Source organism: Geospiza fortis, unplaced genomic scaffold (genome assembly GCF_000277835.1).
Source record: "Geospiza fortis unplaced genomic scaffold, GeoFor_1.0 scaffold112, whole genome shotgun sequence".
In the NCBI taxonomy this organism is placed as follows: Eukaryota; Metazoa; Chordata; class Aves; order Passeriformes; family Thraupidae; genus Geospiza; species Geospiza fortis.
In genome coordinates, this window is record NW_005054298.1 from 16,646,187 (window position 1) to 16,661,473 (window position 15,287).

General features: G+C 35.2%; 1 protein-coding gene across 2 annotated transcripts in view; it reads left to right on the forward strand.

Moving 5' to 3' along the window:
• Positions 1–14,001, forward strand: part of SCN2A (sodium voltage-gated channel alpha subunit 2) — a 73,301-nt gene extending 59,300 nt beyond the window's left edge. For both annotated transcript variants that reach the window (XM_031055796.1, XM_014306734.2), the window contains exons 21-27: positions 1,845–1,967; positions 6,637–6,918; positions 7,462–7,515; positions 8,282–8,419; positions 9,036–9,140; positions 9,299–9,569; positions 10,661–14,001. In XM_031055796.1, the coding sequence (XP_030911656.1) occupies positions 1,845–1,967; positions 6,637–6,918; positions 7,462–7,515; positions 8,282–8,419; positions 9,036–9,140; positions 9,299–9,569; positions 10,661–11,856 (2,169 nt within the window). In that variant the 3' untranslated portion in view covers positions 11,857–14,001. The remainder of the gene's footprint in view (positions 1–1,844; positions 1,968–6,636; positions 6,919–7,461; positions 7,516–8,281; positions 8,420–9,035; positions 9,141–9,298; positions 9,570–10,660) is intronic.
• Positions 14,002–15,287: the final 1,286 nt, after the last annotated feature.

Here is a 15,287-nt window from a genome sequence, read left to right on the forward strand (position 1 = left end):
AGTTTTATGAAGTTGTAATTCTTTCTTGAAATTATGCTTTTTACTATATTTTTGATGGTATAGAAAAGATGCTGTTCATCCTCTTCAGTTATTTTGTGTATGGAAGCAATTTCTCAAACTTTTTCTAATATTCTAATTAATTACTCTAAGTGTCCTGTCAATTACTCTGTGCAAAATGAAAGGAAAATATTGCTAGGAATTGTCAGTTCCATTGTACTATTCAGTACCCTTGCACTTTTCACTGTATCATGGGTGTGACCTCAAAGAGACAGTTCAGAGAACCACAGATGAGCTCCCCTAGAATGGGTTCCCACATGATTTTCCAAAGGCTGCACTACCAAAGAGCAGATACATACTGTGTGAAGAAGACCTAGTGAGAAGTGCATTGTAATTTCAGGTCTACATGCTCAACAATGTATGTAAAGAACTGGCTAGCATAAATGGAAGACTACAGATCTTTGACCGTATAGCAGATGTTCATTTCCCTTCCATCCCCAAAAGCCTGATTTACCTCTCGGTTCCACAGATGTAATTCCCAAGTTAAGGGTATGTTTTAGACCACCTATTAGTGCATTACGAAAATCACCAGAATTCCATAGAAATTGCTGAATATCTCCCTAAAACTACAGTGGAGCTCTTTACTACACGGAGCCTGGAAAACGCTATACCTTGTAAATCCAGGCCGGCATTGCAAATCCTGTGATAAGACATGACTATATGCTCATATAGTATTTTATGATCGAGTCTATACCTCTGTAAAATATGTATTGGCTCAATCATCTGATGTATAAATTGCCATGACCAGTAGAACTTGTATTTATCAACAAATATTTAATTCTTATTTGATAATATATGGTTTATTTATTTCTGTGACTAGCTTTATTAGCTTTTTAGTTTTTCATGTCAACCTTACCTTGGTGCATTTTTTAAAATAAAAAAAATAATATCTGAGGCATTCATTTTAATCCATAGACAGGAGATTGACATAAAAAAGCAAAAGTAACAGTTTGAAGATGAAGCAATTGAGAGGGCAGGAAGGATGGAAGGGAAGGGCATTAAATAGATGTAAATAGAAGGTGATGTTTTATTTTTGATTTATTAGGGCCACTCCTTCCCCATGGCTATTAGAAATACATTTCCAAGAATTATTGATGAAAGATAATTGTATTATTTATTTTACAGCTATTCTAGTTTATTTACTCATCTGCCTGCAGACCAGACCAGCGTTATGCAAGCCAGACTTGATGAAGTGGTTAAAGGAGTCACAGGGAATGTAATGAAGTGTGGATATGCCTAACAGTGAAGCTTCTACCATTGTCTAAAAAACAGTTGGTTCTCAGTCTTGATTAGTCCTGTTAAATCTGAACAGCACTGGTAGCTATGGCTGTTGAATAAGATTTTCTGGACACTAGAAAGTTACATTTGACCAAAAGCAAGGTCTGGATGTGGTTTTTGAGAGCGTTTACATTCTCGTCAAGTCCTGAAGATATCATGGGAAGTCCTGACCTAAATTGTCCATTCCAATTCACCCAGCTTTTGGGTGTTTTGTTTTTGCATGTGACTTCATTTTTGTTTAAATCCCACCAAATGTTGACTGGTTTATGTGACTATAGAAGGCATTTTTATACCATGCTATCAACATGATTTCATCAACAGGTATCTAGAATATCCTTTTATTCTACTTTGTCTGACATAAAAATTTTTCTGCATTATAGAGGGTTTCCTGGAGAAAGAGGTCCAGCCTTGAATCTTCTTGAGAAGTTCAGGGCACACATCATTCCCACCATATGTATCAGAAGGATGTAAAGATGAATGAGCAATATTGCCTTTCTGTTTTTGTGTAGGTCTCTTTGGTTAGCTTAACAGCTAATGCCTTGGGCTACTCAGAACTTGGTGCGATTAAATCCCTTAGGACACTAAGAGCTTTGAGACCTCTAAGAGCCTTGTCGCGATTTGAAGGGATGAGGGTAAGACAACGTGAAAAGAATCTGAAATAATGCATGCATCCACGGAAACAATGCATGCAGAATAATTAACGACCAATCCATGCAGAAATGCTACACTACCATCCTATATACTTCACATTTATCACTAACATATAAGCAAAAGGCTTCATCTGCTTATATGAATTCATGTCTTATTGCACATATTGTTACACTTAATGAGGCTCCTTGGCCTTTCCCTGTTTTCATACTTTCATGGAGGGCCCAAGGATTTATCAACTGCATGGATCTATGCAATATTACTGTATTTATCCTATACAAACACATCCTGCTTTAGTCAGAACAGTTTAAAAAAGCTTCAATACTTCCTCTTAAAAGTGTGTGCACATACATCCATGTATGCATGCACATGTGTATTTTGTACCAGTTTAGACTATCATACATAGTCTATATCTTTTAACATAGTATTCTGTATATAGAAATTGGAAATGTCTTTTGGAACTAAAAGTTTTGTAATTAATTTGTATTTAATAAGTAAATTAGCACTATTAAAATACTTTCTTTCATATTAGAATCATTGCATTCTATTTAAGAAAACTTTTCTAGCATATCAGAGGTGGAGCTGGTTTTATGATTTCTGGTTGCTTATTGCTTTCCATATTGATTGTAAAATGTTGAGTATAATCTGTAGAGCACTAAGCAGCCTGAAAACATATTAGACTTTTGCTGGTATATTTGAGAAGTTACTGTCCCCAGCTGTTTGTTATCACTCTATCAGTTACCACAGGTGAGACTCTCAGCTGCCCAGCAGGGCACATTCAGTTTGTCTCAGTGCAAAGTCAAAGTGGTCAGTTTAAATCACTTCTTTAGTGCACTGAAATGGACAAAGACCTGATGTACTCAGCCATGACGCAAAAGCTCTAGAAATGTTTCTCTCAAGGGTAGTAGTGAACAACCAGACATGGCAGATATTTCTAGCTCCAGCCACAGGAAGGTGTCTGGCTTACACCTTCAGGGTCCGTCTGTCTCTCTTGGACATACTGCCATAGTGGGCATCAGCAGATGCACCTGAACTGGAACCCTCCCACCACAATTAAAAGGGATCCTTGTGTGAGCTCCCTCCTGTGATCACTATTCTTTGCCACCCCAGGTGATAAGCTGATTAGCTTATTTGTAAGTCAACTACAAACTGGTGAGCTTCTGAAGAAAATGTCATGTTCTCCGTGTGTGGAAAGTAAGAGAAGAGACTTCAGCAAAAAAGGAAATGGGCTTTGATGAAGTGTTATAAATTCAAATAGGAAATAGCATTTCCTTGCTCCAAAAAAATTCTGGACCTTTACTAAAGCAAATTTGAAAATTTGGGATGTTTATATCAGAGGTGAGGCCTGTGTAAAGCATCAGTATTATCTCACTAAAATAATATTAACTGTTGGGGTTTCTTTTATGACAACGATTAGCAAAACAAAAAACCCCAAATAAAAATATTTCAAATTTTATATAAAATTGCTTAAGTGACAATTTATTGTTGAAGGAAAAACCCAATAACCTTGTCATGAAGGTTTAGGGGTAATTGTCAATCCCATGACTTCCATGTTGGTGTAAACTTTATCTACACATTTGATCCTGATCTGCAAACTGTATCTCTTTGTACATACCTATATGAGGAGAAGATTTATGCATTTAGCAAAAAATGCAATAAAAAGTAGTAGATGAAGTTAGATCACTTAAGACTAGAAATGTGACCTATAACTTCATTAGTTAGGCAGTTAACCTTGAAATATTCCAATGGATGTACTGAATTTTGCCTTATTTAAAGTAATTAATTCCAAGTTTAGTCTTTAAAGATACAGTAGCTGAAGTTGATGGAGAGATTGATATAAGACTATTTTAAGGTCTGATATGTGGAAATTCAATATGCCTGTTCATAACATAATCATTCCATTGGTATTTATCATGTATGAACTGAAAATATGACAATACAGTACAATGCATATATTTGCATAGACACTTAAATTGCTTCCATTGAGCACTTCCCATATACAAGCAGGAAATTCGTTCAGTGCATGTACAGTTTTTAACACACTGTACAATTCTCTAGGATTTCAGCTTGTGCCCATACGAACTAGTAATTAAAAGAAAAAAATTGCCCCTATGAGAAATATTATTTTTTTTCCCTGCATCTTCTCACCAATGGTATTGCTAGGAAAGTTATACTTTAATTTGCGCTTGGTACTTCATTAAAATAGCCTGTGGGAATATAATTAATCTGTCCATGCTCTGTCCCAAGCAGTATCACTCACTGCTATATGGTGCTAGGCACTAATACCTTTTTCTTTCAACTAGAAAACAAGGGGTTTGATGTCTTTCTTATGCTTCCCCTGCTTTCATTTGCTGTCAGGCCTAGCCCCCTTTTCTCACAGACTTACTACTGGTAGAAGCTGGAAGGTGTTGGGATCAGTGCTTCCAGTGATGCTCAACCGTATGTTTTGAGCGTCTTTAAATGATTCGTATCACAAGCTGGTTCTCTGTAGCTTCAGGACTCAGACTAATACTAGAGAAAGTAGGTTAGCTGTAGAAATCCAGCAATTAAAGAAAGAACATGACCGGACCTGCAGCTGCAGCACAAAGAGGAACAGAATTCTTGGGTGTACTGAGACTGAAAGCTCAAGTGCAAATATTTTCACTTCATTAACTATCCCTTTATATCTCAAAAATTGATCCTGATGGATGATATCATTACATTTAAGAAATCTACTTATATTTTTGACTAAAATAATTGAGATAACTTTCAATTAAAAAAAAACTAATATATTTTGAAAATATTCCTAAATTGGGAAAAAATGACCTTGCATTCATTATTCCAGTCAAATTGTTGTCAAAATAAGTGAGTACATGGTTTTCCAATTTCAACTAATTCAGCATAGTTATTAGACTGTTCATTTTGCTTAGGTCAAATAATATCTTATGGCCTCCTACAGTCATGTGGTTCACAGTGCTGAGTACAAGCTTGTCAACATAAGAGAGCACTGTTGAAATAGTCAGAAGAGATTTATCCATCAGTTAGGGAATCCTCTCAAACCAGATGCTGACTTATACAACTCTATATTACTTTTGCTTATTAATTTAAAACAGGTATTGCTAAGGAAATTTTTAGTATGATTAAGAAACTATTCCGATTTGTTTTAAATTTCCCCACTAGATATAATCACTTATTAAAACATTTGATTTACAATATGTGGAAAAAAGGTACAAACAAACAAAAAAGCATGGAAAATTAGGATTCCATGCACCATTCTGTGCTTTTATAATGGAGTAGTTCACATTGAAAGCAGCTTCATTTGATCCAGTTCCTAAATTTAAATATAACAATTTCACTGAAGTCCTATCGGCTCTCAAATGTCCAAAGTATGTATCACCCAAATGAGGTAGTGTTTTGACAGGAATGGGGCCCTGAAAGTACAACAGGGATCTCTTCTTTCCTTCAGCCCAATTCTCCTTTATAGTAGACATGATGGTGGTTCATCACCTATCTACTATTTTCTGTTCTGTAAGAGGGCAAGGAATGAAAGCCCATCCACCTGGATCACTAATTTTATAATTAGTGATTAATTTATAATCACTAATTCTATAGAACTTCACTACATATTTGTATTTCAAACAGAAACAATAAATTTATTATGCTAGAGGATCTGCCCTAGTACTTGCATCATATAAGCTAAATGAAGTATAACAAAGCCCATCAAAGTAATAGCTAGTGTTTTGCATTAAAAAAAGCGCAAACTTTAAGATCTGCTTCAGCTCTTTTGGCAAAGTTGGTGGCAGTGCTCTATACTTAAAAAATTTTATACTCTTAGAGTTATTTACAAGGAGATTTAAAATAGGAATTCATTAATTTAGCATCATCAATTCCATCATTAAATTAATAATTCTCATTCATAATGGACCTACTTTCTCCCAGATTTTATTTTCCTTAGTGTTTTATATTCATTCTGGCATGTTTTTAATCATTGCTCATCATCACACATGAACTCATTTTCACATTTTTCTTTCCTGAAGCCTTATTTGTCCCAAAATTCATTTGGGAAATAAATCGAGTCTCTTTTTCAAGTTTTATCTGCCAGTTACCTGAACACTAACAGCCCTGGTGTGTTCTGGTACTCAGTAGCTTTCCTGGTTTGAACATTTCTACTTTTCAATTCTAAATACAAACATCCAAAGGAACATGCATACATCATTTGGTTTTATGACTCAAAGTTAATTTCAATTAGAAATTTGCTTAGTAATAGATTTGAACTTGCTTGGATTTATCCAGTAAACATGTAGTATTGAAAATTTGGTTTGTTTGATTCAGTGATTATAATTATTATGGTTTTGCAGATATACATTAAATAAATATTCTAAAAAGCACTGATAAATACTTTTTTCCTCTCTTTATTTTTTTTTTTAGTTTGTTTTACTGGTTCTTATTTTACCCATTCTTTAAAGCTACCATTTGCTACTATTTGTATTTTTCCTTCTAATTAAGTTTGGCAATTTATCTTTTCTCTATGCTGCTTTTCTGACTTGTTACTCTCAACGATTGAAGTGTAACACCAATATTAGAATTATAATTGCATGTTACATGTGAAGCATTTGTAAGATCCTGGTGCGTGTGTTCTTACAACGTCTCTCTTCGGTTTCATTTATACTCCAGGTTGTGGTGAATGCCCTGTTAGGAGCAATTCCATCTATTATGAATGTGCTTCTTGTTTGCCTTATATTCTGGCTGATATTTAGTATCATGGGAGTAAATCTATTTGCTGGAAAGTTTTACTACTGTGTTAACACTACAACTGATGAGAGATTTGATATCAGCCAAATTAACAACTTTAGTCAGTGTGAGGAGCTCATACAAAACAACGAAACCGCCCGCTGGAAGAATGTGAAGGTCAACTTTGACAACGTAGGCCTTGGTTACCTTTCTCTGCTCCAAGTGGTAAGTCACCAGTCCTTAACATCTATTTATCTTTCTGTGTCTCTATTGTTTACCTACAACAGTAAAAAGATTTTTACTTATTTTTTTAATTTAGAAATTTTGTCTCAATTCTTGGTTTGAATTATGAAGTGTGAGATAAATCCATAACTCTACAGAAGAAGTAACACAAAGCCCAGATAATATACTGACTCTGAGAAAAAAATGTAATTCAAACATAATAGACCTTAGCTGCATTGAATCTGTATCAAGTAAACCTCTAATGCTCATGCACAAAAAAAAATAACTTCTACACCAGATATTATTCATAATAGACAAAAGTTCTTAATGGATGTTGCCCCTCTATAGTCAGATATTAGAGTTGGCTTGCAATTCTTGTACATGAATAAAACATAGACTAGAAAGCAAGAGTCAGCTATTAGGATTTCACTCTGCTGGTTTTCATGATGAGTACTAAAGACATTTAGTCTTCAGCTCCTAAAAAATGCTTCTGACAAGCCATTTCCCAGGAACAGTGTGACCTAAACACCTGTGTTCTGTTTATAGGCTACATTTAAAGGATGGATGGATATCATGTACGCAGCTGTGGATTCTCGTAATGTAAGTATAGTCCCTTGACTCCATTTGTTTTGATTGTATGAGCTCCAAGATATGAGAATGTAATTTTAACTCTTTCAGAAATTACAGTAAAAATGAAAGAACAAAGAGTTACTATAATTTTTGTAGTTAAAGAAAATGGAAACCATGGGAAAAATACAAGAAATGAGGTAAGCAGAGGAGCAGTCCTAAAGTATTCCATTTTCTCTATGGTACACTTGAATCAAAATTCCCCAATCTTACAACACACCTGTTGCCATGAAATACCTTTTCCTCCTCTCATTATGCATTGAGCCATTCTTTATATCTGGAAATAGACACCATCACAGAGAGGTTTTTGGGGTTTTTTTTGTAATACTGATCTTATTTATAGTTAAGGCTTTCATTGTGCTCTGCAAGCTGCCTGACTGCTTTCTTTAGGGCTTATTTTTAATTAGACTTGTGCATTTTCTTACCCTTTGTCCTGCCCCTTGTTCCCTTGGTGCAAGTTTTCTTCCAGTTCTAAGTAGATAATTGAATAAACTATACTAGTAAAGCTCCATTTCTTTTTTTTTTTTTTCTGTAAGCTGCACTTACAGCAGGAGGCCTGCCGTAGTACAGTGAAAGTGCATAGCTATAGCAAGAAAATATGCTTAGTCTAAACATGGCTTGGATGCCTCTTCCACAATGCTGTGCAGTTTCCTGAGTGCCTGTAGCAGTGAAATCTCCACAAGCAAATATTTTGTATTCACTGTTAAACTAATGTGTAGTTTCTATGCCTTTTTTGCAGGTTTTGGATCAGCCCAAGTATGAAGATAACCTATACATGTATCTTTACTTTGTCATCTTTATCATCTTTGGATCATTTTTTACCTTGAACCTTTTTATTGGTGTCATCATAGACAATTTCAACCAGCAGAAAAAGAAGATAAGTACTTCATTATTATTCTGAAAAGAACATTAAAAAATTCTTATTTTTGGTCCACTGATGACAACTTTATTAATATTTTTATGATAAATTAGTTAAAGTGCCGCATAGTAAATACATTAAATTATTAAAGCTTATAATTTGGCTTGATGAGGGTTAGATGGACAAATGACAATCTATGATTCTCCATGGTTAGTGAAATACTCAATGTCATCTTTGTTAAGATGTGGATTTGAGACTGAAGCCTTAATTGACTCATAAAAAGGCTAACCACTGAAATAGCTAAATGTAGCTATAAAAAAATCTTTGCTATACTACCTTCATGTCACAAAGCTCAGCAGTATAGATTTCTGAACTTTGATAACAAACATTGTATTATCTTTATTCATACCCTCTTTAGTCTTTGTGTTTTGTCAGCACTGCCTGAAAAGGTATCAGTGTTCCAGCTGCTGAAGTCAACACTTTCTGTAGCTTAATACTTAATATAAAAATCATAAAAGAGGATTTTTATATCTGTCCTAAATTTTCCCACAGATGAGAGTGTGATTATTAGTATTATTTATAAGTAATCAATAAAGATACATGATTGTAACCAGTTTTTGTCTCTTGGGTTTACTTTGGAGGTCAAGACATTTTCATGACAGAAGAACAGAAGAAATACTACAATGCAATGAAAAAATTGGGTTCAAAGAAACCACAAAAGCCTATACCTCGACCAGCAGTAAGAATAAAAATATTTTCTGTTATTTTTACATCTATTTAAAAATTGGATTTTTTCTATTATGCCTTAGGCTGGAATAAGTCATAAGCAAAAAAATATATAAGAAAAGCCTTATTAATCTGAAATACCTTTTTTTTCTTTTTCTTGTGCTATAACAGAACAAATTCCAAGGCATGGTCTTCGATTTTGTAACCAAACAAGCATTTGATATCAGTATCATGATACTTATCTGCCTTAACATGGTCACAATGATGGTGGAAACAGATGATCAGAGTGAAGAAATGGAAAACATTTTATATTGGATTAACCTGGTGTTTATCGTACTTTTCACTGGAGAATTTGTCCTGAAATTGATTTCACTTCGTCATTACTACTTCACTATAGGCTGGAATATTTTTGATTTTGTGGTTGTGATTCTCTCCATAGTAGGTAAGAGCAACTCATTTTTATGAAATGTCTAATTCTGTGAACATGGATATATTTTTGCCATGTAAAATCTATTTATATTTTGGTTCAACTTTGTCACTAGAAAGTTTTATCCATAAGATAACTGAAAAGTATGGTAAGAATTTTTTAGCAAGAGATTTCATACACTCCTACTTTTTTACTGGTTGAAATTAGATCCATCTTCTGAAATCAGTAGAGATTCCTACACATGCATGAAAGGCAATTTTGATGTAAACTTACAGTGACAGTTCCAGGTGAAAGAGTTCCGTCATCCAAAATCCAAGAGTAAAATCTGTGTGGGACTATGATGAGGGTAGGATGCCTGCACCCCAGACAGCAGAGTAAAACCCTTTGCTTACTTCGGTTTTGTTTGATCCTGAGAGGCTTTGTTCCTGAGATAGAGTGAGCAGAGCTGAAGCAGATGTGGTAACAAATAATGACTACACTAACCTTTGCTTTATCTAGAGTAGCAAACTTGAAAGAGCTTGAGTAAAAATTATGGGTTTTTAAGTACTCCTTAATATGCAAAGCAGTTTTGCTATTTTTGTATCAAAAAAGTTATTTTTCTGCTTTGAGGCACATAATACAATGCTCAATTCTTTTATTCTTCTGTCAATCATAACAAACCTTTTTTATCAGTTTGTTTATGTTTGGAATTTCTGTGTCATTAGTAATAAACCTGTGTTCATGTAATTTTATGTGTGATTAAGAAGTCACAGTTCTCCTAAAATATACATATTTTTTTGAATAACCTAACTTGATTACATGGAATTTCAATACTAATGTGCATATGGTCTTTCTGCAGATTAACTGAGATTATTTTTGTTACAATTAAACAAAAGGGTATTCCTCTAATCTCAGCATTTGCTAATATACATACACTAGTTATCAGTTTGTCCTAAAAAAGTATACCAAACACAAAGGTTTTGTAAAAAAACTGAATGGCTGATTCCTAAAAATCTGTTTAAGTATCATACTCTTTTTAAAGTTCTACAATCCTTGTAGAGTATATCTTCAGCAGTGGTTTTAAAATGTAATAATACTCTTTACTGATATAACTTGTTTTTTCCCAGGTATGTTTTTGGCTGAGATGATTGAGAAGTACTTTGTGTCTCCCACACTATTCAGAGTCATCCGGCTTGCCAGGATCGGTCGAATCCTGCGCCTCATTAAAGGCGCTAAGGGAATCCGCACTCTGCTTTTTGCTTTGATGATGTCTCTTCCTGCTTTGTTCAACATTGGGCTGCTGCTCTTCCTGGTCATGTTCATCTATGCCATATTTGGCATGTCCAACTTTGCCTATGTCAAGAGGGAAGTTGGGATTGATGACATGTTCAACTTTGAAACGTTTGGCAACAGCATGATCTGCCTGTTCCAGATCACCACATCCGCTGGCTGGGACGGTTTGCTTGCCCCAATTCTCAACAGTGGGGAGCCAGACTGTGACCCCCATAAAGATCACCCGGGGAGCTCTGTGAAAGGTGACTGTGGCAACCCTTCTGTTGGGATTTTCTTCTTTGTCAGCTACATTATCATATCCTTTCTGGTAGTCGTGAACATGTACATTGCTGTGATTTTGGAGAACTTCAGTGTTGCTACTGACGAAAGTGCTGAACCCTTGAGCGAGGATGACTTTGAGATGTTTTATGAAGTCTGGGAGAAGTTTGACCCCGATGCAACACAATTCATAGAGTTCAGTAAATTATCAGATTTTGCAGCTTCATTAGATCCACCTCTTCTCATAGCAAAGCCCAACAAAGTCCAGCTTATTGCAATGGATCTGCCCATGGTGAGCGGTGACAGAATTCACTGCCTTGACATCTTGTTTGCTTTCACAAAGCGTGTTTTGGGGGAAAGTGGGGAGATGGACGCCCTCAGAATACAGATGGAAGATCGGTTTATGGCAGCCAATCCTTCTAAAGTCTCCTATGAACCAATTACAACCACACTGAAACGAAAGCAGGAGGAGGTGTCTGCTGTCATCATTCAGCGTGCTTACAGACGTCATCTCCTGAGGCAAAAAGTCAAAAAAGTATCATGTATATTTAGTCAGGATAAAGGTAAAGAGGAAGATGATCTGCCCATGAAAGAAGATATGATTATGGATAAACTAAATGAGAACTCCACTCCAGAAAAAACAGATATGACCCCATCCACAACCTCCCCACCTTCTTATGACAGTGTAACAAAGCCAGACAAGGATAAATATGAAAAAGACAAGTCAGAAAAAGAAGATAAAGGTAAAGACAGCAGGGAAAGTAAAAAGTAACATAGAACGCTGTTTGTAATAAACTGTTTACAGCCTGAAAAAGTATGTATTTGTGTCAACAGGACTCCTGTAGGAGGTACATGCCAAACTGTCAGTTTTTACATATATAGATATATATATAATTATATATATATATATAAGGTCAGTGCCTATAGCAAGACAGTGACCCCTCGTCATCAAACTGCAACTCTGTAAAACAGGGTAACATCTTGACAGGAGGTTGTTGTTTTTAGTACCAGCTGACACTGCTGAAGAGATGATAAAATGGCCAACCAGACTGTAGGGACCAGTTAAAAAAATAAGGTGCAAACCTATGAATCTCTGTGTTTAACATGAAACACACAGTACAAAAATTGTATCCACTGTTAGCATTTCAACAGTCACATCTGCCATATTTTTACAAAAATCAGTGTTGGTGAACTTATCATTTTTTAATTCACAGGTTGTTTACTATTATATGTGACTATTTTTGTAAATGGGTTTTATGTTGGGGAAGGGGGTATGAGGACCAGGTGTTCTACTCTCGGATTCTCTATAATGTACAAACAGAAGTGATTTGCATGAAGGCATGCTGCACTTGTAGTTCATGCATGGGAAAACATGACGTCGCACAAAGCAGCAGTCTGACTACTTCCATGTTTCAGGGTGGCTCTGTATGTTGAGGTGCTTAATAACAGTATCCGTCTAGTATCTCATCCAGACAAATCTTAATGTGCCTGTAAAGTCCCATAGAGTCTACAACAAAAGAACAGATGTTTTATTTTTTCATAAGTCATTTAACAGTAGTTGAACAATCTCTGTATAAAAATTTTACCGAGGGACATAGAGTCCACTTCTAAGTATTCTTCTGCAGAAAACAGTTTACCTGACCTTGGGAAATTGAGCTTACCAAAAACCTGCAAAACACAAGGATTATGAAGTTGTTCTGCTTCACCCTGCAGTATCATTTAGCCATCTTCTGCTCTCAGCAAGGTTGACATTGTATGTGTTGATTAAAAAAGTACCCTCTATGTAAATAGTTACTTTATCCCGTGGTGCATGTTTGAGCAAACAAATAATGACATGTGCACAATATTTATTGCATCAAATATGTACCACAGTAAGTGTAATTTGCAATCTCTCAACAGCTAATATGAAGTATTCTGTACCATTATAGACAGTTTGGAAGCTATCACTGATGCATGTTTATCTTGCCTTTGCTGCTGTAATTTTACTCCTTCCACTGTTAAGAGTCTAATATGGGAAGCCATAGCTCAGTGGTTAAGTGAAATAAATTGTTCAATTGGTCATCATTCTTTCACGACATCAAGCAATAGTTTGCAGTTATTTAAGAGCTTCTTGCTTTGCATTCTAAAATTTTAAGTGACTACTGTACGGTGCATAGTCAGACTGTACAGGATATGTTGCAAACTGCTTAATCTGTTGAAAACTACATGGATAGAATTTTCTAAGAAAATATAAATACTGTAAAAAATACCATTTTATTTTATTTTTCAGCATTTTGTACATAAAATAAGAAATGAGAATTATCTTCAGGTTGATGTTACTGTCACTTTTATTACTTTCTATCCATAGCACTTTTTAATTCAAGAACTTCACAAAATAAGAAACAAAGGAAAGAATGGGGTAGCTTTAGGTTTCTGCTTTTTTATTAGTACTGTATTTTTGCACACATTTTAATGTGAAATAAGTTTCAAACTGAGTCCAAAATGCACTTGCTTCCAAATAGATATAACTTGTAATTGAAATGTGGTGGGGAGGATTTGTTTAAGATTCTAGCACTGCCTGCATCAGAAGTTTCAAGGTAGTATTTTTATTCATGAAATCTTTACCAGTGTTTGTTTACATAGACTATTCTTATTCTTGTTGATTCATGCTGCACTAGAACTGTTCTAAATATAATATGGGATCCACAATGTTTTTTTTTTCCACAGGAATTAAATAGCAAACTTGTATAATTGATCACATCAGGACATTTTGTGTTTCTTACACAAGCAAAAATTCGATGTTGACTCCTCCTTTTACAAAAATATTGACTTGTGTGTCAGTGAACTGCATGCAGGAAAATGCTATTACCATAAAGAACAGTAAACCACATTACAGTTGAGCCAAAAGAATAAAGACTTCATTTTTTATTGTATTTAATGGTTTTGTCTGCATTTTTTATTTTCCCACTAAAAACTATTGGAAATCAAGAGGTGCTATGAAAGTAAAATATAAATATATATAAAATGTTAGAAATAGATTTGTGAAAAGTAAAAGAAAAAAAATGAAGCTGTATGCTTTCTGAAAGATCTTAAACATAATTTGAACTTACACTCTTGAGGTTATTAATTCTATTCAGGATCCCAGGATAACATCTAAGAGCTCATGATGCTTCAATCCCTTTTTCTTATTAGGTGTTCTGAGACAACTGAAAAAACAGATATTAAAGAAAGTCTCTAGCTACCAAGGCTGCAATGTATATATCATTTCAATTATATTTTTACATTTGAAGTGAAGAATAATCTTTGTATTAAAAAGAAAAAAATATTTATCTCATTACTTTCTAAGTATAATTTATTATTTTATGGTAAGACATGAGAGCCAAATTTTTAGGTAGCAATCATATTTGAGTGCTATTTCTAAAAAGAACTTTTCTCTGTCTTAAATTTAAAGTAATGCCATGAAGGTTACACTGAACAAATTAAAAGCACAAACTCTAATAATCATCATCGATGTGCAGATATGCACTCTACATCAGATCCTCTGAAGAGCACTGGGAAAACCAGATGTACCCAGGAATCTGTGTGATGTGGAACTCTGAGCTTCGGGTGTGCACCCCAGGAGAAACACAAATGGAGCAGTCGGATGGTGCATGCCTTTCGTCCCTTCTCTCCACAATTTTCAACCACTGATGGTTTGTTGAGGTTATTCACCCTAGAAATGGATATTGCTTAGGCTGCAGTGTTCCAGTTAAATTTTTTGCATCAGCTGTAAAAAACAATTGTCAGGGCAGGGTGTAAGATAGGAAGAGATGAGAGAACCCAAAATCCAAAATATCCAAAATCCAAAATGTATAATTAAAGGACAAGTTTCACGTTGGTTTGGTTGGTTTCTGGAGAGGCAAAGGTCTTGAAAAAATAGCAGGTACATAAATAAAAAATTTTTCTGACTTAGACTGAAAATAATCAGTATGCGTCTGAGAGGGGTTTGAGCTTACCAGAAGACAAGAACAAAGAAATTATTAAATGCCTCAAACAACAAGCAGAACAACAAGCAGCTGTGGTTGTGCTTGGGTACCCTTCCCTTTGTTGTTTGTTTTGTAAACAGATCTGCAGCAGTACTGGAAACACCTGTGACAGACCCATGGGACAGGGGCGATGCCCGCGCGTGTCCCGCAGCATCCCGCTCGGAGCTGCCCCGGCCCCGCCCGGCTCGGCGGCGCCCGG